The following is a 24457-nucleotide window of genomic DNA, read 5'->3' as shown; positions in this document are numbered from 1 at the left end:
TAAAATTTATCAATAAAATTGACTATTAATGTGTGTATGCCATTTAATATACACAATATACTCGCACGTAAACTATATATAAATATTGAAACATCTATCTATACATATATAGTTATAAATAGTTATTAATGATGAATTCTTTTTTGCTTTTTCTATATTTATAATGTATTCGAATAAATAATTGTCGGTTTTGTCGGTATTATTAACCAATTGCAAAAAATTGCGGTAAAATCTTTTCCATTTTCTCAAAGATCGCGTCAAGGTACCTACCATAATAAAATATATAGTATATACAGGCGAAAAGTAAGGTTACTCTTTGGCTTAGATTGACGGTTTCATTAGAAAATTCAAATGGTAAATATATTCTATCTTGAACTTTTTATTATTGCTTCTTAAGATAATCCTTCTTTCTATTTTGTGCAAGACTTGTATTTTATCTGTCATAAAAGTTACAATTCTATCTGGAAATAAATTTGTTTGACAATATTCAAATTGGTTAATCATGGTTTATATAGGAAACACGTGTAAATATTAGGTAATATTATTAAATTCTATGATCGTAGTAAAGTTCAATCGAAGAAAAAAATTATAATATATTCGATTATATCTTCTTGTTATTGAAAATTAAATAAACTTGCAAAATTATTATTATTTAATATGTTGTACGGGTTATCTATTTGTATCAAATATATATATTGTTATAAGTAATTTATTAATTTATATATAATAATTATAATTTATAATCTATATGTGTATAAATTCATTTTTATGTATGAATTTAGGTGAAAAAATGGTGAGACACAATAATCAGTTACCAGAAAATCTTCCGCAATTGCAAAATCTTATTAAACGTGATCCAGAATCTTACAAGGAAGAAGTAAGTCTTCAATGCAATATTTTTATTTAATGTATTTAATATGGTTTCTAATCTTTTTACAGTTCCTTCAGCAACATCAGCATTACAAATCAATTTTAGAAGTCTTTCGTTTAGCACCAAATAAGTTTAATAAAAGCCTTGATGAAGTAGTCATCTTTTTGGCACAGGTAACTTTAATAATAGTTTGGAAGACTATACTTCATAATTCTAATAAGTATACATTTGTCTCATGATCTTTATGCTGTAATAGTCTCAAATATTAGAAAAATGCTTTTTTTTTTGCAGGTATAATTAACAAAGTATATGAAGGAAATAATTTGTTTATTGTAATATTATTACAAATTGCTTATTAGTAAGAAAACTTTAAAGATTGTAATTATGGAGAAATATTTGGAATATTTAGATGGAAAGATCATATGTCGCAAAAAAGTTATAATGCAACTGTATTCTTTAATTGGTTATTCTGATGAACCAATGCCACATAGCATATTTGTCTATGGTCATGTAGCTACTGGAAAATCCTTAGTAGTGCAAAATATGCTCTCTTATTTAAAATACAATGTAGCTACTATTAATTGTATAGAACATGTAGCCAATAGACATATATTTGAGTATATCTTGGGTGATTTGTCACTATGTTTTAATAATTTTCCAACTAGCAATCAAGTGCAACACAAATGTGACAATTTTGTTGACTTTATAATAAATCTTAAAGAAATTTCTATGAATGATACTCGGCCGATTATAATAGTACTCGATAAGTGTGATAAATTACGAGATATTGATATTGGTTTATTACCTACATTTTTAAAGCTCAGAGAATTATCAAATATCAATGTTTGTGTAATATTTATAACTGATGTAGTGTGGGAAAAGTTTCGTGTCAAGATTGGTATACACGAACCATTTAAAATTCACTTTCCACAATATACAAAAAATGAATTAATTGAAATTTTACTTTTAAGTATGCCATGTGATTATGAAGATGCATTTTACAAAAATTATTTAAATTTATTTCTTTCTGTATTTTTTAGATTCTGTCGAGATCTTAATGAACTTCGTTACATGGCAAAAATAAATTTTTCTAAATATATAGAACCTATTAAACTTGATCAGTCTAAAAAAAATGATACTGCTTTGTTATGGAGAAATATTTCTGCTACTTTTAAAGCAAATTTAGAAGTCATTTATCTACGAGTTTCCTCTGAAGATTTTACAACAGATAATCAATTATCTAAAGATATTGAATCAACAATGAGATTGGCATTAAGTTTTGAATTACCATATTATGCAAAGTATATGTTAATTGCATCATATTTGGCCTCATATAATCCTGCAAAAGAAGATAAATATATATTTATGAAACAAAAATTCAAGAGGAAAAAGAGAATTACTGATAAAAAAAAGATAATGTTAAATGCTTTTTGTGGACCTTACAATTTTCCAGTATCTAGAATGATTGCTATTTTTTGTGCAATTCTTAATGAAAAAGTTGATATAAATGCTAACCTACTTTCACAGATTCCATCTATGTGTCAACTTGGTTTACTATCAGTTGTAGGAAATTATAATTTGAATGAACCAAAACTCAAGTGTTGCGTATCATATGATTTTATTCTTGTCATAGCTAAAACTGTTGGATTTAATGTACAAAATTATTTGTATAATTTATGTTAGACCAAGAATGCGTTAACTAAAACCACCTAACTATTACACAAATTTATTTATTTTAATTTTGTATTTCTTGATTAATTCTTCATGAGAAATAAAACATTAAAATTTATAAACATATTATTTTCTTCTCACAAATAGATAACTTATAGCACAAATTATTATCTTATACTTATACTTATTATCTTATATCACAAAATACGTATGTATAAATTTTACATATTGTACATAAGTTGTTATTATTTTACTTAAATTAGAATTTCATTATGTAATTCTTTTGTTTAAATGTAGGTGGCCCATTGTTACCCAAATATATTAGAATCATTTCCTCAAGAAATCATCGATGTACTGCAAACATATAATACTGTACTTGATAATGACATGCGATTAGTAAGTGTGAAGCACTAAAAACAATATTAAATAAAGTTTAAACTGAGTTTCTCTTTTTTATAAAGTGTATACCTTTTTTATAGACATTTTGTAAAGCTCTGATTCAACTACGTAACAAATCTCTTCTGGAACCTACTGTACTTCTGAGTTTATTTTTTGAACTTCTAAGATGTCAAGATAAAAATTTAAGGCAATTTCTTCAAACACACATTATTGCTGATATCAAGAATGTGAATGCTAAACAAAAGAATGCAAAAATTAATACAACTTTACAAAACTTTATGTTTTCAATGTTAAAAGACTCTAATGTCAGAAGTGCAAAAATGTCAACAGACATCATGATAGAATTATATAATAAAAATATTTGGAATGATGCGAAAACTGTAAATGTTCTGGCAACAGGATGCTTTGTTAAGGCAACCAAAGTTATGGTTGCTTGCTTGAAATTCTTTCTGGGCACAGGTATAGAAGAACAGGAAAATGAGGAGAGCGACAGCGATAGCGAACCAAATATTAAAGAAATTATAATGGCTAATAGAGTAAATAAAAAAACAAAGAAACGCGAGAAACAGTTAGCAAAAGCGAAGCAACTGTTAGCAGTAAGTCACTAATAGTTAATAGATACCAGAATACAGTTTGCAAATAATATTAATATATATGTAAATTTTAAATGTTCTAGAAGTCTAAGAAGAAAGCAACAAAAGCACCGAGATTTAATTTCTCAGCATTACATTTAATTCATGACCCACAAGGTTTTGCAGAAAAATTATTTAAACAGTTGGAAAAAAATAATGACAGATTTGAAATTAAATTATTAGCTTTAGATGTAATTTCAAGGCTTATTGGTTTGCACAATCTATTTTTATTAAATTTTTATCCTTATCTACAAAGATTTTTGCAACCACATCAAAGAGGTAGTCATTTTATTATTAGAAAATTATTGTTACAAGAAAATAAACTATAATGATGTATTATTTTTAACTATTTTAGAAGTAACAAAACTTTTACAATTTATCGCTCAAGCCTCTCATGAACTTGTACCACCTGATGTATTGGAACCAATTCTGAAGACATTAGCAAACAATTTTGTCACAGAACGAAATTCAGCTGATGTTATGGCTATAGGGTATATATAGTGTGTCCCATTTTAATCTCCCCAGGAAAATATCTCAAAAGATGAGAAATATAAAAAAATGTTTCAAACTGAATTGTAACATATTGAGGGGGATAGATTGTGCTATCACGTATTTGACCTTGTAATGACACTGAAAAATCTTTCAGAGATCAACCTCGAATTTTTAAATTGAATCTCTTTTTAGAACCAACATGATGTACAATATCCAGCCTCCAAATCGTGCAACCTCTTCGAGATGCATATATATCGCAATGCAATATCGAATTTGAGGAATCATATTTCTGTAATGGTTTGTGTAAAATATATATTTAGGTAGTATTTGGAAAACATCCTGATGTCAGCTATAAGATAATGCACTTAAAAATATAGGTTCCAATTTAAAAACTCGGCTGACCTCTAAAAGAGTTTTCAATGTCAAACAAGATCAAATACGTTACAGCAAAATATGTCTCCCTCAATATGCTACAACTTTCGTTTTAAACATTTTTTTTATATTTCTCATATCTTTTGAAATATTTGCCTGGGGAGATTAAAATGGGGCATTTATGACTCATATATATATGTATATATTTATGTTTCCAAAACGTTTTATCATTTTATCTAATGTAAACTTATTTTAAATACAGGTTGAATGCTATTAGAGAGATATGTACGCGATGTCCATTAGTTATGAATGAAGATTTACTACAGGATTTAGCACGATACAAATATTACAAAGAACGAAGTGTGATGATGGCTGCACGATCTTTGATTACTCTATTCAGAAATTCGATACCTGAATTGTTGCATAAGAAGGATAGAGGACGCCCTACGGAAACGAACATTACCTTAAGTATTCAAAAATATGGTCAAATATCAGCTAATGATTTTGTACCAGGTGCTGAAGTTTTGCTCGACAATAAGGCTAATAATATCGCAGAGATTTCAAAAATTGGTATTGAAAATAATGTAAGTGAAAATACTGAAAGTAAATTTACTATTTATCTTTATCTAATATTAGCCTTAATAAAAGAAGCTTTATTAATAAAATTATGATTACAGGATAGTGATGATGAATGGATTGATATAGATTCTATAAATAATGGAGATTGCGATGATGACGATGACGATGACGACGACAACGACGATGACGATGACGATGACGATGACGATAACGATGGCGACGACGATAACGACGACGATGATAATTATAATGATCATAATGACAACAATGAAAAAGAAGGAAAAGAAGAGAATTTGGGAAAGAAGAAAGAAAAAAAAAGCATAAAAAATAATAACAAAGATGTTGAAAAGATCGAAAATGAAGAAACAGAAATGAAAGTATGTGAAAATAATGATATTAAATCTGATGTAAATAACACAGAAATTGATAATGTTACAAATCAAAGTCAAGGAAAAGAATGTCGTCGGTTATCAAAACTTGAAAAGAAACGATTAAAACTAAAAACACAAGAAGATTCAAGGGTGAAAAAAAACGAGATAATCACTGCAGAGAAAAGAGAAAAGGCAACTTTGGTATCGAACGAACGATTATTGACCGATGAAGACTTCATGAAAATAGATGCGGCATTAGTAAAACAACAAATAACGTACGCCAAGCGCGGTTTAAAAAGAGCTCACCCTAATGATAAAGAAACTGGAGAATTTGTCAAATTAACAGATATCGAAAATATTTATAAAAAGCGAAAACATGATAAGCAAGCACGCATTGAGTCTGTGAAGGTATGTTTCACTGCAAACTAAAGGAATTCAATTACATTGATTCTTTTATATTAACAAATTTTGTTATTGTCATATTAACAATTAACAATTATTAATCATGTTAATCACATTAATAATTATTAAATAAAATATTAATATTTTGTTTTGTATTAGTAAATTTTTGTTAAGCATATTTAATATCACTTTAAAAAAATAAATATGGGTAAAATGAAAAAGAGGATAAAAAGAAATATATTTCTAAATTAATTTATGTATTTATTGTTTACTTTAGTTTAATATGTTTTTGTTTTGCTTTTTTACAGAAAGGACAAGAAGGAAGAGAAAAATTTGGTTATAAAGATGGGCGACAAAATCCACTTTGTAGTAAAACAAATCGTGAAAAAAAGAAAAATAAAACTTTCCAAATGTTAAAGCATAAAATAAAAGGAAAAGTGAAACGTTCTTTTAAGGAAAAACAGATTGCATTGAGAAATCATTTGCTGAAACAAAAAAGAATGAAATAATCATGTCTATGCCTTTGTATATATATACTATATATAAATAAAAAAATGTGTTGTCTTTTACCTATAGTGTATAATCCAAATTATTCAAACCCAATATATTGATGATATTCATTTTTAATTGTATTATACCAAACATTTTTTATAATCTCGCATATGCAGTTGTGTACGAAGCTATACTCAAGCTTGCACAATTCTCGCTTATATATGCGGTAAATAAAAGATAAGAGCCATGTTTCGGGTGGGTTATTATACCCGCCGCTGGAACGCTGCCAGGAATGTATACTAATTCGTATGCAGTCACGGACGCAACTTTATGGGGTATCAATAACTTTTGCAAATACTCGGAAACTATGACCGACCAACGGTTACACGTATAGGAAAAAGTTATTCAAAACTATGCTCCCGACAAACATATTTAAAAATCATCGAATCGTCGTAATAGTTGTTCAATTTTATCAAATATTGTTTAAATGAATATTAATTATGGACTAATATTAACCATGTATTATTATTGCCAACAAAATGGTAATAAAAATGCAACTTCCAAATTAGGTATGTACACATATATTTAATACTTTTATATTAGGTTGGCAAATAAGTTCACTTAGTACATATATACAGGGTGGTTGGTAACTGGCGGTACAAGCGGAAAGGGGTGATTCTACGCGAAAAAAGAAGTCGAAAATATAGAATAAACATTTTTCGTTTGAGGCTTTGTTTTCGAGAAAATCGACTTTGAATTTTCGCTCGGTACGCGTGCACCTTATCACGTCTCGTTATAACGGATCTCACTGTAGATCGATGTCTCGATGGAAAAATTAAAAAAAAGAAAAACTGGTACCACCAGTTACCAACCACCCTGTATATATATATATATATATATATATATTTTTTTTTTGACGCATCTATTAGAAACTAAATCTATTTTTAATTGTTTTAATTCATTAAAAAATTGTGTATGAAGCTCCAAAAAAGCCGATTACCCTCAAATTCCGATGATTTTTGGATATGTTGTAGAAAATGATATTTCAAACAATATATATAAAGGCCAAACTCGCTCAGTTTTCGAAATATTTGCGAAGAACTGTCGGTACTATCTCATTGAATTCCGCCTATAGTTGTATGGTAATGCATGCGTCAATATTGGTTGCCGGTCGCCAACTACTTAATTCTGTTTATAAACAAGAGTCCGATGAGCTTAAAGGCCATGTGCACAACGTGCATATGCAAGGCTGTAAGAAATATCCGTTGTTATGATTCATAATTTGTAGACTTATACAAATAGACTGCGCGTTCTAGACGAGGTAAATATCACATTAAAAGATAGAGATTTATACTTGAGATATCGCGTTCTCTCTCATGTTGTCCAAAAAGTGGGAAGAACACGAATAGAGGGGCGATCTGTTATACATTATACACGGCAACAAGCTTTTCCCCTCTTTTTCCCCTTTTCTTCTACTAAAACACCCATTAGAGAGAGAAGAGGGTATCCCAAATATTGCTCTTTTACTCTTGTGTTCCCTTCATTGACTCTTATAAGGCGGGAACGCGTAGTCTATTTGTAATAACTTAATAAGTAATAATCTGTATAAGTCTATAGACTATGACATGATCGTAGTCAAAACACGCAATAGATTTATGCATCTAACCTAACAATCGCAATCATAAAGAACTGTTATTTCAACGATATTAGTGCCATCTTGCATTGAAAGTTAAACACGTTGACAATATCAATGGCGATATCGTTCGTATATAAATACGTTGGAATAATTACGTTTACACTATATTGACATCGAGTACATCATTATTGTTATCATAGCATTAAAGGCTATGATAATTAAAATAAAATTAAATTGAAACTGAAATGTGTTGTTATGAATTGAAATTATACTTAACAACTATTTAGTGCATGTTGTTTATGTAGTTCAATGCCGGCAAAATAAGACAATTTCATATTATTTAATATTAAAGTGCATTGATGTCTGTTTAATTAATAGTGATTTTATAGGTTAATAATATAATCATTCAAGCAAAAAAAAGTTCGATATTTAATGAACTATGTTGATAAATAAAGATTTACAGTGGAATGATAGTATAGAATCTGAGATTCAACAAACGTTTCCGGATTTTGAAGTCATGGGTGCGTGTTATTTTTTAAAAATGATGTTTCATTCACTTTTTTTGTTACAGTTATATATAGTATATAGTATAGTAAATAGTTATTACATTTTATCTTTTTTATTAAAGTTTTTAATAAATAACGAGTTTATTGATTAAAATTCATGAACAAGGAATATTATATTTGTTTCTCTTGTTGATAGAAAATGAAATATATTTAATAATTAAAGATTATATTTTTACAGACTCTGATTGTTCCCTTCTTTCAGACGATTTATTTCAGTCTTTAAGTTCTGAATTAGGCATTCCTTTGTTCTTTGAAACTGAAATACCTCTAAAGATAGATAGTGGTATTGATGATTCATCAATTAATACCCAAGATGATGGTATTGATAATCAGATTATAGAAGATATATACATAGGGGAGCAATGTACTAATTTAAAAAATTCTGATTTAAATGTTCAACAACAATCTTCAGGTATCTCATATATCTTTTTCTTCTCTAATAAGCTAATATTTATTTATTAACAACATTCAACAATTAACAAATATCAACTGCAGTTACAGATGTAGATAATGATGTGAAAATGGAAATTAAATTGGAACCTGCAAGTCCTTATATTCAATTGCCTTTGTCTCCTGCTTCAAGCCAATGCGAGTCTAATAGACTAGATTCACTAGTTGAAACAAATTCTATTTCTTCCATTTGTGATTTTAAGGTATAGTTACAATGTTTTATTGCAAAAGTTAATTATGTTAGACCCAATATTTATATATTTTACCTGTTGATTTGTTATAGACAAGTCTGGAAACACCACCCATCTCTCCTCCACAAAATGTTTCACCACCTATATCTCCACAACCGATTTCAAACACAGCTATTGCAAAACAAGTAAAATTTATGCCATTTAAACTTCAAGATACCAAAGAATCAAAATTTACCCTTTCTAAAGTAAATTCTACTAAACGTGTTCGAGTTCAACCAAAAGATAATATCCAACTTGTTACTGATGGTAAAGTGATAACCTGTGCTTTGATAAATTTTACTTTTATAATATCTACTTTTGAATTACGAATTTTATATTTTTATATACTTAATACTTTACAGACCAACCTCAGAATGCTATATTTTTGAATACGCAAAATTTTGTTGCACTTAGTCAACAAATTAAGCAAAATTATATATCATATCCTTTCAGTACTCATTTTACATCAACTAATGCAATAAAGAAAACTCAAACGTCAGTACAGCTCCCATCGGTGCAAATAAAAACAGAAACAAATTCAATTCAACTACCACAAGATAATCATGTGAAAGTAATGAATAATATCCCTAGCATATATACGTCAGGAAAAGATCAAACAATAAATATGATTGATACACCTTTGATTCTTAAGAATGACACAGCTGGATGTACTCCTATAATTGTAAAAAATGATTTGGATACATGTAGGCCAATAGTAATTAAAACAGAGAATTCAAATTATACTCCAATTGTTATAAAGAATGAAATGCAAGATATTAACTTTGCTGGGCGGCAAGAATGTGAAATAAAAGCATTGAAAAGGCAGCAAAGGATGATAAAAAATAGAGAGTCAGCTTGTCTATCGCGGAAAAAGAAGAAGGAGTATGTATCTTCATTAGAAAAACAGATTTATGAGTTGCAGCAAGAAAATAAGCAATTAAAAATGGTAAAAATTACATGAAATAGAAATATATGTTGGAGTAATGTGTTAGTTACTGATTGTACTAAAATTATGTTTACATCAGGAAAATATAAACTTAAAGCAGAAGCTTTCATCCTTGGAACATGCAAGTGCTAGTAATAAATTTAAAAGTATAAGTCTAAATGCGAGTAAAAGGAATGTTGCTATTCTTTTAGGAATGGTTGTTATGGTATCGTTAAACGTTAATGGTTTCAAGTAAGCTTATAATAAATTTATTATTCGTTTATTCTTCTCTATTTGTTTGTTCTGTATCGCAGATCATCTGTAATTAGTTCAGATTCATAGATTAGAAAAAATGGCTTCTAAAGTGAAAATTTCTTGTAGGGATATATTTTCGCGAAATAATCAGTTGGATATATTATCTAATGACGTTCCAATTAGCGCACAATATGCAAGACATGGAAGAACGCTACTCTGGACATCTAGAGATCAAACTCAAGAAGAAGATGAAGATGGGTTTCGTAAAAATATATCGATACCACAACCTATGTGTCCAATGCATATTAATCACAGTGAATCAATCCGTTTAGATTATGAATTGAGGCGCTGGATCGGTGGAAAGTCTGATCAAGATAATTGGACTACGTTGAAAAAAGCAAAATTGGATGCGAAGCTTATAGGAGAGTTTCTATCTTCGCCTCCGCATGCAATGCAAACTAAAACTAAACGTAAACGTAACTTAGCAGAAAAAAGTAAATCTGAGATACTTCGAAAGACAACTGACTCATCGATATCGAACGCAGTGGAAGTTTTTTCTCCAATAATAAAAGAACATGCTTCTTTGTTCGAAGCTTTAGGAAGGAGAGACGATACCTTTTATGTAGTTTGGTTTAGTGGAGAACATTTGCTTTTGCCAGCTTCAAGCAAAAATAGCACAGGCAGACCAAGGATGTCGTTAGTTCTCCCTGCACTTCCTATGAATGGTATAAATGTTTTCTATTTAAACTACATATGTGTATATAGCATAAAATGAAGAACTATTATTTTATTAGATGGATCTAATATTTGTTTTAGAAACGTTTTCAACACCAGCAAATCATATAACTATGATGCAAATTGATTGTGAAGTTACCAATACCCAATTATTGCATTTACAACAATCAATTATACCTAATTTGAAAACTACCAACAGATCTGAAAGTCATACTCATCAGTCAGATGGAGTATCTGATGCAGTAACAGCAGATATAACTAAGAACTACAAACCATATTTTATCAAAAAAAGTAATCACAAAATGTTCCAAAAGAAAGATTTTAAAGACATATATGTTGATAAAAACAGTAAAGATTATAACAAGACAACCGCGTATATATTAAAACAGAAATTTATTTCAGAATTTGATTTAGAAGAGGTGAAAACTGAATTGTTAAAAGATTTGAGAAAAACTGATTCTTCTGCGAAGTTTACGACATCGCAAAAGAAACAAACGTGATAAGTGGTTATAATATTTAAAAGAAGTTTGTTTCTGTGACACTATATTAAAAAATAATGCTAGGTACCACATGCATATTAAATGAATAAGTAAGTAAATGTCTTGTATTCTTAAAAATTAAAAAGAGAAGAGATTTTTTATGTTTATTTTAAAAATTATATACTATATATTTCACCAGAGGAATATAATACATAATTAAGCACAAGTCGAAAATAAAGTTGAAAACTTTGAGAGTTCGATTATGAGAGATATTTGTGAATATGAATTTAAAATTGCAGTTTTGTATATGTGTTTAAAAAAGAATAAATAAATAAATAAAAGCTATATATAAAATGTGTATTTAAATATATTATAATATTATATATTATTATATAATACGTAATATATATTATATATTAAATATATTGTAATATAATATAAAAATATATATAATATTACATATATACACAAAAAACTATAGATTTATGACTATAAATATTCAGATTAAACGTTGACTGCCACGCGTGTTTTCAAAGAAATCTCTGTCAGGCCACGCGTGCAGCAGTAACAAGCGTTCTCTGCTAGGTGCTTCCATCGATATTTTAGTAATGCAAATCGCTCAAGTGGTGGTCTCAAGAATGATCTTTCGTTTCATTTGTTCGCAACATTAAAACCACTAGCTGTTGTTGAATATAATGAAAGAAAATGTGGTATAGATTATTCCGACCAAATGGTTTCTTATGCCACCACAATTAGAAAAGGAATTAAATGGTACAGAAAACTTGGCATTCAATTCTTTCTGGGAATTTCTATTGTAAACGCTTTGAAGGATTACAAAATTGCAACAAGAAAAAATATAAATATTAGAATATTTAGACAATTATTAGTTGCAAAATTATTAGGGTTGCCTGAAAATACAAAAAATCCTTGTCTTCGACGGAGTCAGCATAATATCGCCGTTCGGAAAAATGATTCCGGAAGAAGCATTAGACGCGCATGCAAACTATGTTATGCAAATAAAAGACGTCGAATAGACCGAACAAAGGCACAAAAGAATTTGAAGAAAACAACAACTTATTGTCCAAATTGTCCCGACCAACCTCAGCTATGTATAGAATGCTTTAAAGTTTTACATTCTAAATAATTTTTTTAATAAACCATTTTCGTATTTTTATTTTATAACAATTCAACTATTATTACAATTAATTATTAATTAACAATTTATTATTATGGAATATCTTTTCAAATACCTACGACAATCCTTCGCAAGTAGTCAAATAAGCGACACCCGAATACGGGTTACGTGACCTGACCAGAAACTTTGCTGACACCCGAATACGAATGTCGTGGCGGTCAACGTGTTAATATATTATGACATATTAAGCATGACCATACTTTTATACAAGATGATTGTGTATATATTTTTGGTTCCCAAATTTTATAGACATTGAGCAACTTTTTATCATATATAGTTTATTTTATCTACTATTTTATCATATCAAAGTTTGATTCATTTTACACAAATGTAGTACAAAATACGAAAATTTTACATACAGTGTACTTATAATCTGAACAAAGTATAAAGATTTGAAATAAATGTTAACATTAAAATTACATTAACAAAATAGTTAATAAAGTACAGCGCATTAATAAATAAATCAATTCATTTTCCATAGACATACCAGTATAGAATTTATAGATAACACATACAAATACGGCTATTTTAAATTGGGGGTAGATCCGCCTAAATAAGATTTTAAGTCCGTTATTGTAGATTGTATTAGTTTCGCTCTTATGAATGGTCTTCCAAGTCTTTGATGGGCTGTATATCGATGACATCCGCCAAAAGAGTAATAATAATCGCCGCCTAAAATAAATAAAAAAAAAAATACAGTTATTGCACAGAATTAACAAAAGTTGTTTCTGTTATCACATATGTCGTGAATAAAAGAGAAAAAAAAAGAGATAAAATTACTGTTATTACCTTCGCTTCCTTTAATCCATAAAACATCGATTGGCGGTACCAATGATACTGTTTCAGGGTCGTTCAATGTATTCATTAAGCTTTGTACCTTTTCTTCATCGACAATTGGAGGAATTGGTCGGATAAGTACGTTCATTGGAATATCATAAACCTCTGTGTGTGTATCAGAATGAATGCTAATACATCTTTCATTGTTCATTTTTGATTCTAAATTTATAAGATAAAATAAGAAGCTAAATATTCAATTACAAATAATATAGTCAAATTGAAGTAAAAAGTACTGATTGTATGATTAATATTTTCTTACGCAAGTACTTTCGAAATGTGATAAATGTTACAAATTGTTTCGTTCTAAGTGGCATTAATATAATATGTGATTATAAAAATCTGTAACATATGTATATGATTAGTTTAACATATTGTTTACTGGACATTATTTAAATATGCGTTTTTATTTTTAAAAGCCAAACTATGTTTAAAATAATATATTAAAACTACATATACTTACGAACGATGTGTGATGTCCGTGATAAGTTACGTATAAGACGACTCTGAATGTGAAGTGTTTAGAGAGGGGATAAGATAAGAGTGGGGATGATGATGATGATGATATGTATTAATGACAATAAAAGAATCAGAGTGTCCTAATTCAAAAATTTCTCTTTGTCTGTATGATTATATATCTTTGTTATGTTTATATAGAGAATTATAATTGAAAGGAAATATTTAAAATATTATTCCAAATTTAGTGGTTGCTTAGCTAAAAACAAAATTATATGTTCTGCTAAGTGTTTGTATGCATCAGCTTGAATACTTTCCGGTGCAGATAACACAATTGGTTTACCACTATCACAGCTATTTGCAATATCCTTTGACAAGGGAATAGATTGTAAAATTTGTACACCTAGAAGAGAAGAAAAGCTAAAAGGTTAAATAAAACTAATATATATATGTCCATAAATGTAATACCAAGTTCCTTAGCAACTGTTTGGGTTTCACCATTATAAAGAATTATTTCATTTTTGCACTCTGGACATATAATATTGCTCATGTTTTCTACAATTCCAATAATTGGAATATTTAGACGCTTAAACATATTAGCTCCTCTTCTCGTTACTTCTAAGGCTGCTTTTTGAGGTGTAGTTACTAATAATGCACCAGCAACTGGAAGATTTTGTATGATTGAAAGATGTGTGTCCCCTGTTCCAGGTGGAGTATCTATGACAAGATAATCCAGTGGATTCCATGCCACTTGACGTAACAATTTATCAATGGCACTCATTACCATTAATCCTCTCCAAATTACAGGAGACTTATCATCAATTAAAAAGCCCATAGACATGCTATGTATAAAGGAAAGTTTTACAGTTTAAAGAATACTGACAGAAATACAAGTAAAATGTGCAACATTGTTCCCTCACCATTTGATACCATAATTTATAAGGGGTTCTATAAGATTTGTATTATTAACTGTAGGAGATTGTTGTATATTCATCATCAACGGAATAGATGGGCCAAATACATCGGCATCGAGTAAACCGACAGACTTTTGTGGTTTGATAGTTTTTAAAGCGATACATAAATTTACCGCGGTGGTAGATTTACCAACTCCACCTTTTCCAGATGCTACGACAATAATTTGCTTGACACCTTTCAACGGTTTTGATTTTGGAAGACCACGTGCCATTAGCTCTTTTTGTCTTGTTTCTATTTCTGTTTTTCTTGGTTCGTCGAGAAAGACGAAATGACTCTAAAGCAAAACAATTATTAATTATAAAAATTTTTAATAAAATGCAAGAGAAAAATATTTAGCTAAATGTTTTACTATATACACTGATACGTATACAAAGCTATATCGTCCTTAACATAAAATATTAGTAATTTTTACACGTATCACACACAATTGAATAGTAGCGAGTTATTAAAAGGCGTAAAAAATATTGTAAATAATGTAAGAAATGTACATACTAATGAAATCGATCGGTACTTATTTGCACCATTATAATTTCGCTGAAGACGTATGAAAATTTTCATAGAGGTGAATGCTAACATTTTCAATAGATTTACTTGATGGAACTAGTAGTACGTTTCTTCTAACCTGACATTTCGAATCGCGTGATCGCGGAATCTTTTATTTCATAGATCAAGAGAATATGGCATACGAATATTAAGAGATTTTTTCCTGTATATGAGTTTTATATTAACAATTCGCTGATATACAGTCTGATAGTACATTTTTATAACTTTTATTTACAGCGATGGAAAATTTTACTGTTTCTGCCTATAAGTAACATAAATGTTTAACGCGAGGGCGGTGCAGTTTTTCATTAAAGCGAACTACATATCAGCAATCCGGTGCAATTTAACTTTGACATAAATATGTGAAAGTAAGATTTTTTTGTATTTTTCAATGCTTTTTTAATTGATCTCTTGCCTCTACAACTTTTAATTCTAAGATTGAAAGTTAATATTATTATTTATAATATTTTTGCTATTCGTATTATCGTTGGCCTGCAGTTAACCTAACTCGTCAGTCGTAACATGGATATATTGACTTTCGTATATTAATTAAATTGTATTATGTGCAACGTTCGTCAATATTTTATTTTATCGCAGCCTCAAGGCTCCAGATGTTATGATGCAACTATGTGTATCTATTTGTTGATTTCATCTACATAATTCGAAACAAAAATTACGACATCGTTTTTACAATTTTACAAAATTACAATCGTTTGTATGCATTGACACTATTATAAATACAACTGATATATGAATTGTTGCTCAACATCTCTTTGTTCACCATCTTCCATAATAATATTTAATAAATTATATATTGATGTATAATATATCTTTGAAAATAACTATAATAAATAAATGTGTATGCATATATATATGTATACTTCATGTGGATAGAAAACTTCTTTATATGTTTGTTCTTCACATATTACAAAGTTCAGTACTTCGTATATGTGAAGTAAAGTATAATTACATATCTACTTTGTTTCCATAGATAAAACATTTTATATAGAAATTCAAGGTACACAGAATATGGGCCTAAACGCAGCTGTACAAGCTTTAAAGTAAGTTGAAGATAAAGAAATTATAATCAAGTACCTGTAACTATTAATATTATAATACAAATACCTATATAATATTTGTTGAAAATCCATTTGATTACTATTTTTATTAGGAAAGCAGAGCCTTTAAAGGACAAAGTACAACGGTGCAGAGATCTTCTAAATGATAGTGATGCGTGGGTATGCCAGCAACAGCTACAGAAGATATATCAACAAGTTTTGATATTGGATTTGGAATATGCTTTGGACCGGAAAGTTGAGCAGGAACTTTGGAATCTAGGATTTAAAAATTATATAGCAACTTTACAATCCCAGGCAAAGGATAGGAAAAATCCTAAACGTGGAGAATCTCAAGCTTTACTTAGCTGGTGCTTGGAAGCTGCTAGTGGTTTTTATTTGACATTATTACAAGAAATTTGTACTGCATTTGATTTAGATTTACCATTTAGAAGGTAATTAGATAGAATCAATTATAGGATGCTTATATTTTTTATTTTGTTATAAATTCAGTTTATATCATACACGATTTGTGCAAAGTATTTTGTAGAACAAAGTTTATAGGTGTGATATTTTTTAGGAAGGGTTACATTTATGGATGTACATCACCATGGAAAGCTATTGAAAAGTTATCAGTGCCTCATAAATCTTCATGTTTTTATGCGTGCCAATATTGCCTTGTGCATTTAGGGGATATTGCTCGTTATAGAAATGAAAGTAAACAAGCGGAGTTATTCTACAGGCATGCTGTATCATTGTCACCATCCAGTGGACAACCATACAATCAATTAGCCCTTCTTGAGGCATCGCGCGGTAACAAATTGGCAACTGTTTTTCATTACACACGGTCTGTAGCTGTAAAACATCCTTTCCCCGTTGCCACAACGAACTTGGCAAAAACATTATCGTCCGCTTTGAACGATACGTCGCTGAATATAGATGGAAAAACAAAATTATCTTCTCAAGAATATGTAGCAGTTTTTTTGAAACTTCATGGCGTTATCCACAATCTTGGCGACTTAAAAGTTGCTTCAACATATGCAAAATTATTAACTGAGACATTGACAGCCTTAGTTGCTACAGAAAGTTTTAGCTCTTGGATGCTTGTTCAAATGTTTGTGATTAACTTGTATGCCTTGGAACATACAACGAGTGTTGTCATGGGTAATAATGAACCGTTAAGACACGAACAATTAACATCTGACGAAAAGATTGCTCGTGATTGTATTTTGGATCTCATAGCTGGAAGCCTGTCTGCTTTATTGTTACCTGTTTATACAATCAAAAATTCTATTATTGACTATTTCGCTTTGCCTTCTATAAAACTGTGCCTTGATTGGATTCATACAAAACCCACAGTTTTGGAGGAACTAGCTTTTACATCGAGACTTCAAATTTGGCCCAGCTTATGCGTATTGTTGAACGCTTTGCAAAATTGTGTGGCCGATTTCGCATATGATCAATATATTAAGGTACCACTGCCAGAGGATCGTGACCTACAAGGATTCTTACCGTTGGAGAAAAGTTTCGAATGTTTAAAATTTACGAGTACCGATTTAGAAGATAATGTCGAGGCTTCCAATAAACTGCGTGCAGTTCGTATTCTTCGTTTAGGTCATTGTTTAGCACAATATAAGGTCAATGGTACTGCGTTAATTGCTATTACATTAGGTGAAGAAAAGGGTGACAACAGGTTCAGTTCTATGAGTGAAGGAAACGGTTTGAGTAATGAATTGATGAAAGAATTAGAAGAACTCAGTTTAAATAGAGGAAGACAGTCTGCTGTATCAACTAGTCCAGTTCTCTCAGAGTCTGCCAGCAGTAAAGGTTCTACCGACGTTGATATGTTGGAACATGCCTTAGATAAGAGGATAGGTATCTTGAAGCCTCAAGGTTCGTTAGAGCGAAGTAAAGACACGGTTTTGATCACCTCTACGGAATCCAGTACTTTTGAAACCAATGTCCAACCTACTACAAGGAAACCAAGGCAAAACATAGCGATGCAAACGATAATGCGACGTGCTGAAACTGAACAAAAACAGGTTACGTTTAAAAATTTGTCTCCATTAAACGTAGAAGAGGAGAGTGAAAAAAAATTTAAATTGAGTGGAGCATCAGTGAGTCCAGTAAAAGGTGTCCCTCCAGGTGGGAGTAAAAATATGGTTGTTGGAGAAATATCAAAGGCGAACAATGTTTCAAACGCGATTGCGAATACACCAATCACCGTTCAAAGTCGATTACCGTTGATGCCTTCTGCTACATCTACTGTGCAAAGCCCAATCATTACCACTCAAAATCAAGTAAAAACCACAAAATTACAGCACGCTGTTTCAGCACCACAATCTTCTCAAATTAACCATCTTTCTGTAAAAGAACAACAAGCGTCCGGGATTTCGACTCCAATATCTGGAATATCTCAATGTGTAGGGACTATTTGTTATCAAAATCCAACATTTAATGTTCAGAATCCACAATTTACGAAAAATTATGTCACGAATCATGTTGGAAATCTATCGAGTTATCCGATTCAAGGACATTTTACTAGTTCAGTACAACAATCGATGCAATCACAGAGTATAGGTTTACAATATACATCCAGTCAAAATAGGTCTATGCATCAGAGAGCACAGACTCATAACATACCTCAGAATACATTGTTGCATCAAAATCTTGGAGTACTGTCTTCAGCTCAGCCGAGTAATGTTATACCAAATGCTTCACAAAATATTAATTCCCAACAAAGTAGAAATATTGGCGTGCAGCAAAATCGTAGTTTGAATACTCAACAGAACCACAACTTGAATGTGCAACAACAGAATGTTATGAAAACTAGTCTTAGACCAAGCACAATATCTTTACATAATCAAGGTTCATTACCTAATTCAACTATTGCAAATGTTTCTACTTTGTCAACATTAAATACATATCAAAAGAAACTTCATCACGCTGCTCCTGTTATACCAAATGCATCAAATGTACCAAGCAATTCGCTAAATCCGACAACTACGCCCAATTTTCAATATAATTTTAATCAGAATGATTTTAATCAGAATACCTTTGGTCAAGTACCACAAAAGCAATTGTCGTCCGTGTACAATAAGAATTCGGATGTTTTGGAATTTTCGTTACCAAATCATTTAGGTATGTCAAAAAATCAGTCTCAGTCCACAACTAATTATCCGCTTTTCCAAAACTATGAAACCACAAATTTCAATCTGTGGAAAGACACTCAACAGTCACAACATTCTATACCTTGCTGGGGTTCAACTAGCAGAAGCATGCAATTACATAGTGAAGATACGTCTGTCATTGAAAACTATCATAATTGGGAAGACTCCTCTAATCCTGGAAACATAATGTCACAAATTCCATTGAGAACTTCAAATAGTTATCCATCAGATTCTCAACAAACCAAGCATTTTGGTACTGGAAGTAATTTCGAAAGTTCTAGATCTTTAGAGGTACATATATATTATATTTTTTAAAAAATTACACACACACGCAAAATTATGGAAATTGTTTACAACAATTGTTTAAATTGTTACATTACATATTCTTGCTTACAGGTAGACAGCAAATCAAATCAATCAATCAGCACAGGAAACACGTATTCTCTATTTAGCAGTAACAATGCATGGGGGTCTAATGTACAAAGTTGTAATGTGTCAAATCAAGATCAAACAAAAACTCGGCTTAATCAACAATCTTTATGGTTTGGACCTGGACCATCTCCCTTGGAACGGCTTTTGGAACAGCAAAAATCATTACGTGAAGGAGGTACCTGAAGGAAAGCAATATAAGATAATGTCGAAGTATATTGAAAAAAGATATATCCAAATTTTGGATTCAATTAACCAAGGGGATTTAGCAAAACGTATCATAATAAATTCCATCGATCGTTTGACGGAACTGTTAAATTTGTTACAAAGCAACAGCTAGTGAAAAGTTTCGTAGGCGTTTAGGTGTTCGTTGTGTAAAGCGAACAACACATACGTCCAAGGCGTTATGAAACACGCTATATAAAAATGCATAGATGTTAATTACTTACATTAATTGTTGCGCGCATAATAGTAAACGAAGTTATTCTGGTAGTGGATATTGCGCGATGGAGTTTAAAAAACAAAAAATGGGGAAACAAAGAAAAAAGAGGAAAAAAGAAAAAAGCGGTTTTTTTTTCAATGTATTCAGACGTACGTTCTATTTATGTCGCTTTAAAAGAATGATACTCAATGACAAAACGACTCGTCATCAATAAATAATTAGTAATAAGAGTTCCATACATAAACCGCATTATTTAACGCTAACAGCGTATAATCTGTATAAGTTTAAAGATGCGCATTTTACGAAAATGATTAAATCTTTCAATTTATTTTGTAACTCAAAATTATGTACAATTTATCTTTAAAAGTACCGACTTCACAAAATGGAGGAAAAGAAATGGGGAAAAGGAGACACGCATACACAATGTATGAAGAACGTGTAATATATTTGTCTTTTTATCAGCAAGGGAAACAATATATTGGTAAATTTTTAGGTTGAAATTAAATAGAACGAGTAGTATAAAATAGCGTGTATAACATTGTAAAAATGAGAAAGAAATTGAATGTAACGAATATAAAAAGTAATTTTGTTGAAATGACTAAAAGAGAAAAGTTACTTTCGATTATTTTCAAATACATATATTAAACTTTAATGAAAATGATTTGGTGGCAGTTATAATTTACTACCATTTTTACAAATTCCTTCGTTCTATTATTAATGTACATTCAAATGATTTGCACTTCATCAGACAAGACACCTCACTTCTCGTCAGGCAAAGAGGATATGGTTTTTCATAGTGGCATAATACTACCTGTTTCGAGTACAAAATAATTAATAAATATTAGCAAATTTATTCTAACTTAACATTTATAGCAGGTTTAACAATTTAAAGATGTTACCGTCATAAAACGCTGCAAGTGTAAATTTTGATTTTTAAGCATGAGCTCACATTGAAACTGTTCTGGTGAGACATGGTCATCCACAAGCTGTATATTTGCTTGTAGTTCCTCATCATTATAAATCGTTATTTTAAAAAAGAACAACGCCATATTACTTATATTAAAAGCAAAATTATGCTCTTTTGGCAATGTATCTATCTCTATTATATATGACTTTGAAAATCTTTTATTATCTTGATAAACCTAAAACCAAGCATTTTACATCTAAATAAAAGTGCAATAATATTTAAAAAGAATAACAATAATAATAAAAAAGATATATAGTGATTTTAATACCTCATAAAATATATTTTCATGACATTTTCTTAAATGTTTTATAAGTACTGCACAAGGTAATTTATGCCTGCATGACCTTATACAGCAAGGATATGATGAAGCAGTGGCATGTATTGTATATTTGCTTTTATTGTTTTGTCTACAATTGTGATGTGTTTTTCCATTTGTTTGTGTATTAAATTTAATTACTGCATCTGTTTGTGTAGAAATACTTTCAAATTCTTTCTGAAACATCTTCTTTTCATAGTCAACAATGCGTTGTAAACATTTCTTTTCCACCTGTTTTAATTGATTTTCTACTGATTCCTATTAAACATGCATAACATAGTTGAGAATAATCTTCAAGAGTTTATTTATTCCTACGATTTTTGAAAAATAACTTTATCTATTAGCTTAACAATGACATTTTAATGCAGAAAATGATAAGTATGTCTGTATGTATAAATAAAAGATATTGCATAAGTTAATAATAATGTCTTGTAACAAGATTCCTGTTAATGAAAGATAATATTTATTTTCATTATAGAAAAAACACATTGTGTTAAGCTCTACAGATATTTGCATATTTAGATATGCATACATTTTCATTAATTTTCGTACAAAAAAAAGTATTTAGATCATTAGACCTTTATGTGCTCAAGATTATCAATTAGTTGTTCCGCGACTAAGTTTCTGGTTGTAATAAGATCTTCATTGCATATTGGACACTTTGGCACTTTCTTAAAGCAGAAGTGACAGATGTGATGTCCATTCGTACACTGTAAAATCTTTCCCTTGGGTATTTCCAAACATATAGAACATTGAAGTATTTCATACAATATCTTATTCCAGTCCTATAGACGTATCATAATCCATAACAGTTATAACAGTAATCAGTAATATATATGATATTTAATAACTTTAAATAAAATCATAATCAGATTACATAAAGAGAAAAAAACATTTCAATATTTTATATTTCAAGTAAATCTTTATATATTGATGTAAAAGAATATACCTTATTTTTATCCATTATATTAAATTAAAAGTAACTTCAAACTAACAAAATATTTAATATTTAACTTAGCAGCAAACTTAGCAGCAAACTTAGCACAAACTTAGCAGTCGTTTTCGTGATTCAATTCTTTATATACCTTGCGGTTGTTTTGTGAATATTCCGGTATTCCCAAGAAACCTACCACCGTGTTAAACTTTATGTCGCTAAAGTACTAGAGTTATATCAGCTATAAAATATTACGATAATCTTGTATGTTCAAAGCAATTTTAAGTTAAATTTTCTTATGAAATATAAAATCGAAAGTCGAAATAACAAATTTTATTTAAGATCACTTAATCCAAATTCTTTAGTGATAATTCTATTCATCATTGCTGATTACCATAACAGCCGATGCGTTAAATTAAAGTACTACCAGAAAAGAAATTTCTTCTTATCAGTATCCTTTTTTTTAAACTTTAATATGTTAAGAAGTGCTATTTAAATAAGCAAAATGTAACAAAAAAGTGCCGTAAACAATAATAAGTATTTTTAATTTTATTTTAAAACTATACTTAAACCTAACCTCAATCTAAGAGAAACTCTAGAAAATTTCCTCATTTTCATTTCAATCCAGCTTGAAAGCTAGGGTCGAGCAGCGGGATATTTTTGCGTAGAACTCGGAAACTAAGGTCGAGCGCCGATTATATGTATAGATAAAAATTATTTAAAGTGTTGAACTTTATGATATATCTCAATATAATCGATATGGGAGAGGACGCCTTTCATCGACAACTTTACTGGTTTCGATGTAGTAAGCGAATCGCAAAACAAAAATGATGAAATTTTCTGAGTATTTTGTAAGATCGAGATTAGATTTAAGTTTAATTCTAAAGTGAAATTAAAAATATTTATATTTGTTTGCGATACTTTTTTTTATCATACTTTGCTCACTTAAATAGCCCTTTTTAACATATTAAAGTTTGAGAAAAATCAGGTACTGACTAAATTCCTCACTATTAGCATTTAATGTAACGAATGCAAATGTTTCAAAACAAAAATTTGTATCTAATTCTAGTCGTTCCTTAGATGATATGAGACGTCTCAATTTACACTCGGAAGTTCATGGAAAGAGACAAATGCTTTAAAATACCAAAGTATTAAACTCCTGAATGCGCGGGATAAGGGTCAGAGTTTTTATCGAAATAAGTAAGAGTTGAGTTAAATAGGTTTGATAATTGTCTCTATATTTGGTTGGTATTGAAGCCAAAGTGATTCCGAGAATTCTCTCTGCTCCTTCGTTACAATTCCTGATTTAGCAAAATGTGAAAATCAGTAGTTAGTGGATTGTTAGTGGATTTTTGAATCTAGTCAAATTTTTTGTTAAAGGTATCTTTTTTATTGTTACGTCCTTTCATTATTGAAATCTTAAGCAATCTTATTGGGCGTAAATTATTTAAAGTATATTTAGAAAGTCATGCCTCAGTAAAGCGCACTTGACAATCATATTGTTCATTTAATGCGGTCAATATGTAATAAATATATTAAATAATAATAAATAATAATAAAATAATAATATATTAAAATAAGATT

The 24457-nt window shown here is 29.8% G+C and overlaps 7 protein-coding genes and 1 long non-coding RNA gene across 18 annotated transcripts; 4 read left to right on the top strand and 4 right to left on the bottom strand.

Annotated features, from left to right (window-relative positions):
* Nucleotides 1–116: 116 nt before the first annotated feature.
* Nucleotides 117–6358, top strand: LOC126864804 (protein SDA1 homolog). Of its 5 annotated transcripts, none has more exons than XM_050616579.1 (10): nucleotides 117–262; nucleotides 783–877; nucleotides 940–1044; nucleotides 2840–2938; nucleotides 3022–3537; nucleotides 3618–3852; nucleotides 3929–4064; nucleotides 4700–5021; nucleotides 5115–5795; nucleotides 6098–6358. In XM_050616579.1, exons 2-10 carry the CDS (start codon nucleotides 791–793, stop codon nucleotides 6296–6298), a joined length of 2382 nt encoding a protein of 793 aa, XP_050472536.1. In that variant the 5' UTR covers nucleotides 117–262; nucleotides 783–790; the 3' UTR covers nucleotides 6299–6358. The 5 variants fall into 5 exon arrangements, with proteins under 5 accessions (XP_050472536.1, XP_050472535.1, XP_050472537.1 ...); XM_050616578.1 differs by having other exon boundaries at nucleotides 206–354; XM_050616580.1 differs by lacking the exon at nucleotides 117–262 and adding an exon at nucleotides 364–535.
* On the top strand, nucleotides 835–2668 carry LOC126864828 (origin recognition complex subunit 5). Its single transcript, XM_050616649.1, has 3 exons — nucleotides 835–877; nucleotides 940–1044; nucleotides 1163–2668. The coding sequence occupies exon 3, from the start codon at nucleotides 1256–1258 to the stop codon at nucleotides 2552–2554; it is 1299 nt and encodes a 432-aa protein (XP_050472606.1). The 5' UTR covers nucleotides 835–877; nucleotides 940–1044; nucleotides 1163–1255; the 3' UTR covers nucleotides 2555–2668.
* Nucleotides 6026–7112, bottom strand: LOC126864872 (uncharacterized). Its single transcript, XR_007689360.1, has 2 exons — nucleotides 6360–7112; nucleotides 6026–6274 (listed from the first exon to the last, which is right to left on the bottom strand). It is a non-coding gene; the product is annotated as an uncharacterized LOC126864872 (long non-coding RNA).
* Nucleotides 7113–7778: 666 nt separating this feature from the next.
* Nucleotides 7779–14920, top strand: LOC126864802 (cyclic AMP-dependent transcription factor ATF-6 alpha). Of its 4 annotated transcripts, none has more exons than XR_007689346.1 (9): nucleotides 7779–8438; nucleotides 8662–8895; nucleotides 8979–9136; nucleotides 9217–9430; nucleotides 9526–10109; nucleotides 10189–10340; nucleotides 10470–11068; nucleotides 11160–11667; nucleotides 14751–14920. XR_007689346.1 is itself a non-coding variant. In XM_050616571.1 (9 exons), exons 1-9 carry the CDS (start codon nucleotides 8357–8359, stop codon nucleotides 11576–11578), a joined length of 2331 nt encoding a protein of 776 aa, XP_050472528.1. In that variant the 5' UTR covers nucleotides 7779–8356; the 3' UTR covers nucleotides 11579–12439. The 4 variants fall into 4 exon arrangements, 3 of the variants coding, with proteins under 3 accessions (XP_050472528.1, XP_050472527.1, XP_050472525.1); XM_050616571.1 differs by lacking the exon at nucleotides 14751–14920 and having other exon boundaries at nucleotides 11160–11369; nucleotides 11481–12439; XM_050616570.1 differs by lacking the exon at nucleotides 14751–14920 and having other exon boundaries at nucleotides 8686–8895; nucleotides 11160–12439.
* LOC126864861 (sulfiredoxin-1) lies at nucleotides 13011–14118 on the bottom strand. Of its 2 annotated transcripts, XM_050616717.1 has the most exons (4): nucleotides 14050–14118; nucleotides 13849–13928; nucleotides 13542–13748; nucleotides 13011–13424 (listed from the first exon to the last, which is right to left on the bottom strand). In XM_050616717.1, the coding sequence occupies exons 2-4, from the start codon at nucleotides 13901–13903 to the stop codon at nucleotides 13276–13278; spliced, it is 411 nt and encodes a 136-aa protein (XP_050472674.1). In that variant the 5' UTR covers nucleotides 13904–13928; nucleotides 14050–14118; the 3' UTR covers nucleotides 13011–13275. The 2 variants fall into 2 exon arrangements, with proteins under 2 accessions (XP_050472674.1, XP_050472675.1); XM_050616718.1 differs by lacking the exon at nucleotides 13849–13928 and having other exon boundaries at nucleotides 14050–14094.
* On the bottom strand, nucleotides 14184–15804 carry LOC126864837 (iron-sulfur protein NUBPL). 3 transcript variants are annotated; one of them, XM_050616663.1, is made up of 4 exons: nucleotides 15510–15804; nucleotides 14963–15291; nucleotides 14511–14884; nucleotides 14184–14445 (listed from the first exon to the last, which is right to left on the bottom strand). In XM_050616663.1, the coding sequence occupies exons 1-4, from the start codon at nucleotides 15591–15593 to the stop codon at nucleotides 14276–14278; spliced, it is 957 nt and encodes a 318-aa protein (XP_050472620.1). In that variant the 5' UTR covers nucleotides 15594–15804; the 3' UTR covers nucleotides 14184–14275. The 3 variants fall into 3 exon arrangements, with proteins under 3 accessions (XP_050472620.1, XP_050472622.1, XP_050472621.1); XM_050616665.1 differs by having other exon boundaries at nucleotides 14184–14410; XM_050616664.1 differs by having other exon boundaries at nucleotides 15640–15804.
* On the top strand, nucleotides 15798–21317 carry LOC126864794 (nonsense-mediated mRNA decay factor SMG7-like). Its single transcript, XM_050616537.1, has 5 exons — nucleotides 15798–15928; nucleotides 16552–16621; nucleotides 16732–17070; nucleotides 17196–20076; nucleotides 20182–21317. The coding sequence occupies exons 2-5, from the start codon at nucleotides 16590–16592 to the stop codon at nucleotides 20398–20400; spliced, it is 3471 nt and encodes a 1156-aa protein (XP_050472494.1). The 5' UTR covers nucleotides 15798–15928; nucleotides 16552–16589; the 3' UTR covers nucleotides 20401–21317.
* On the bottom strand, nucleotides 21279–24441 carry LOC126864839 (uncharacterized). Its single transcript, XM_050616667.1, has 6 exons — nucleotides 23451–24441; nucleotides 22889–23065; nucleotides 22518–22724; nucleotides 21892–22197; nucleotides 21556–21798; nucleotides 21279–21467 (listed from the first exon to the last, which is right to left on the bottom strand). Exons 2-6 carry the CDS (start codon nucleotides 22901–22903, stop codon nucleotides 21348–21350), a joined length of 891 nt encoding a protein of 296 aa, XP_050472624.1. The 5' UTR covers nucleotides 22904–23065; nucleotides 23451–24441; the 3' UTR covers nucleotides 21279–21347.
* Between the last annotated feature and the right edge of the window lie 16 nt (nucleotides 24442–24457).

This window comes from Bombus huntii, chromosome 4 (genome assembly GCF_024542735.1).
Source record: "Bombus huntii isolate Logan2020A chromosome 4, iyBomHunt1.1, whole genome shotgun sequence".
Lineage (NCBI taxonomy): Eukaryota > Metazoa > Arthropoda > Insecta > Hymenoptera > Apidae > Bombus > Bombus huntii.
The sequence above is the reverse complement of the archived record's forward strand: the minus strand, read 5'-3'. Positions and strand labels throughout refer to the sequence as shown.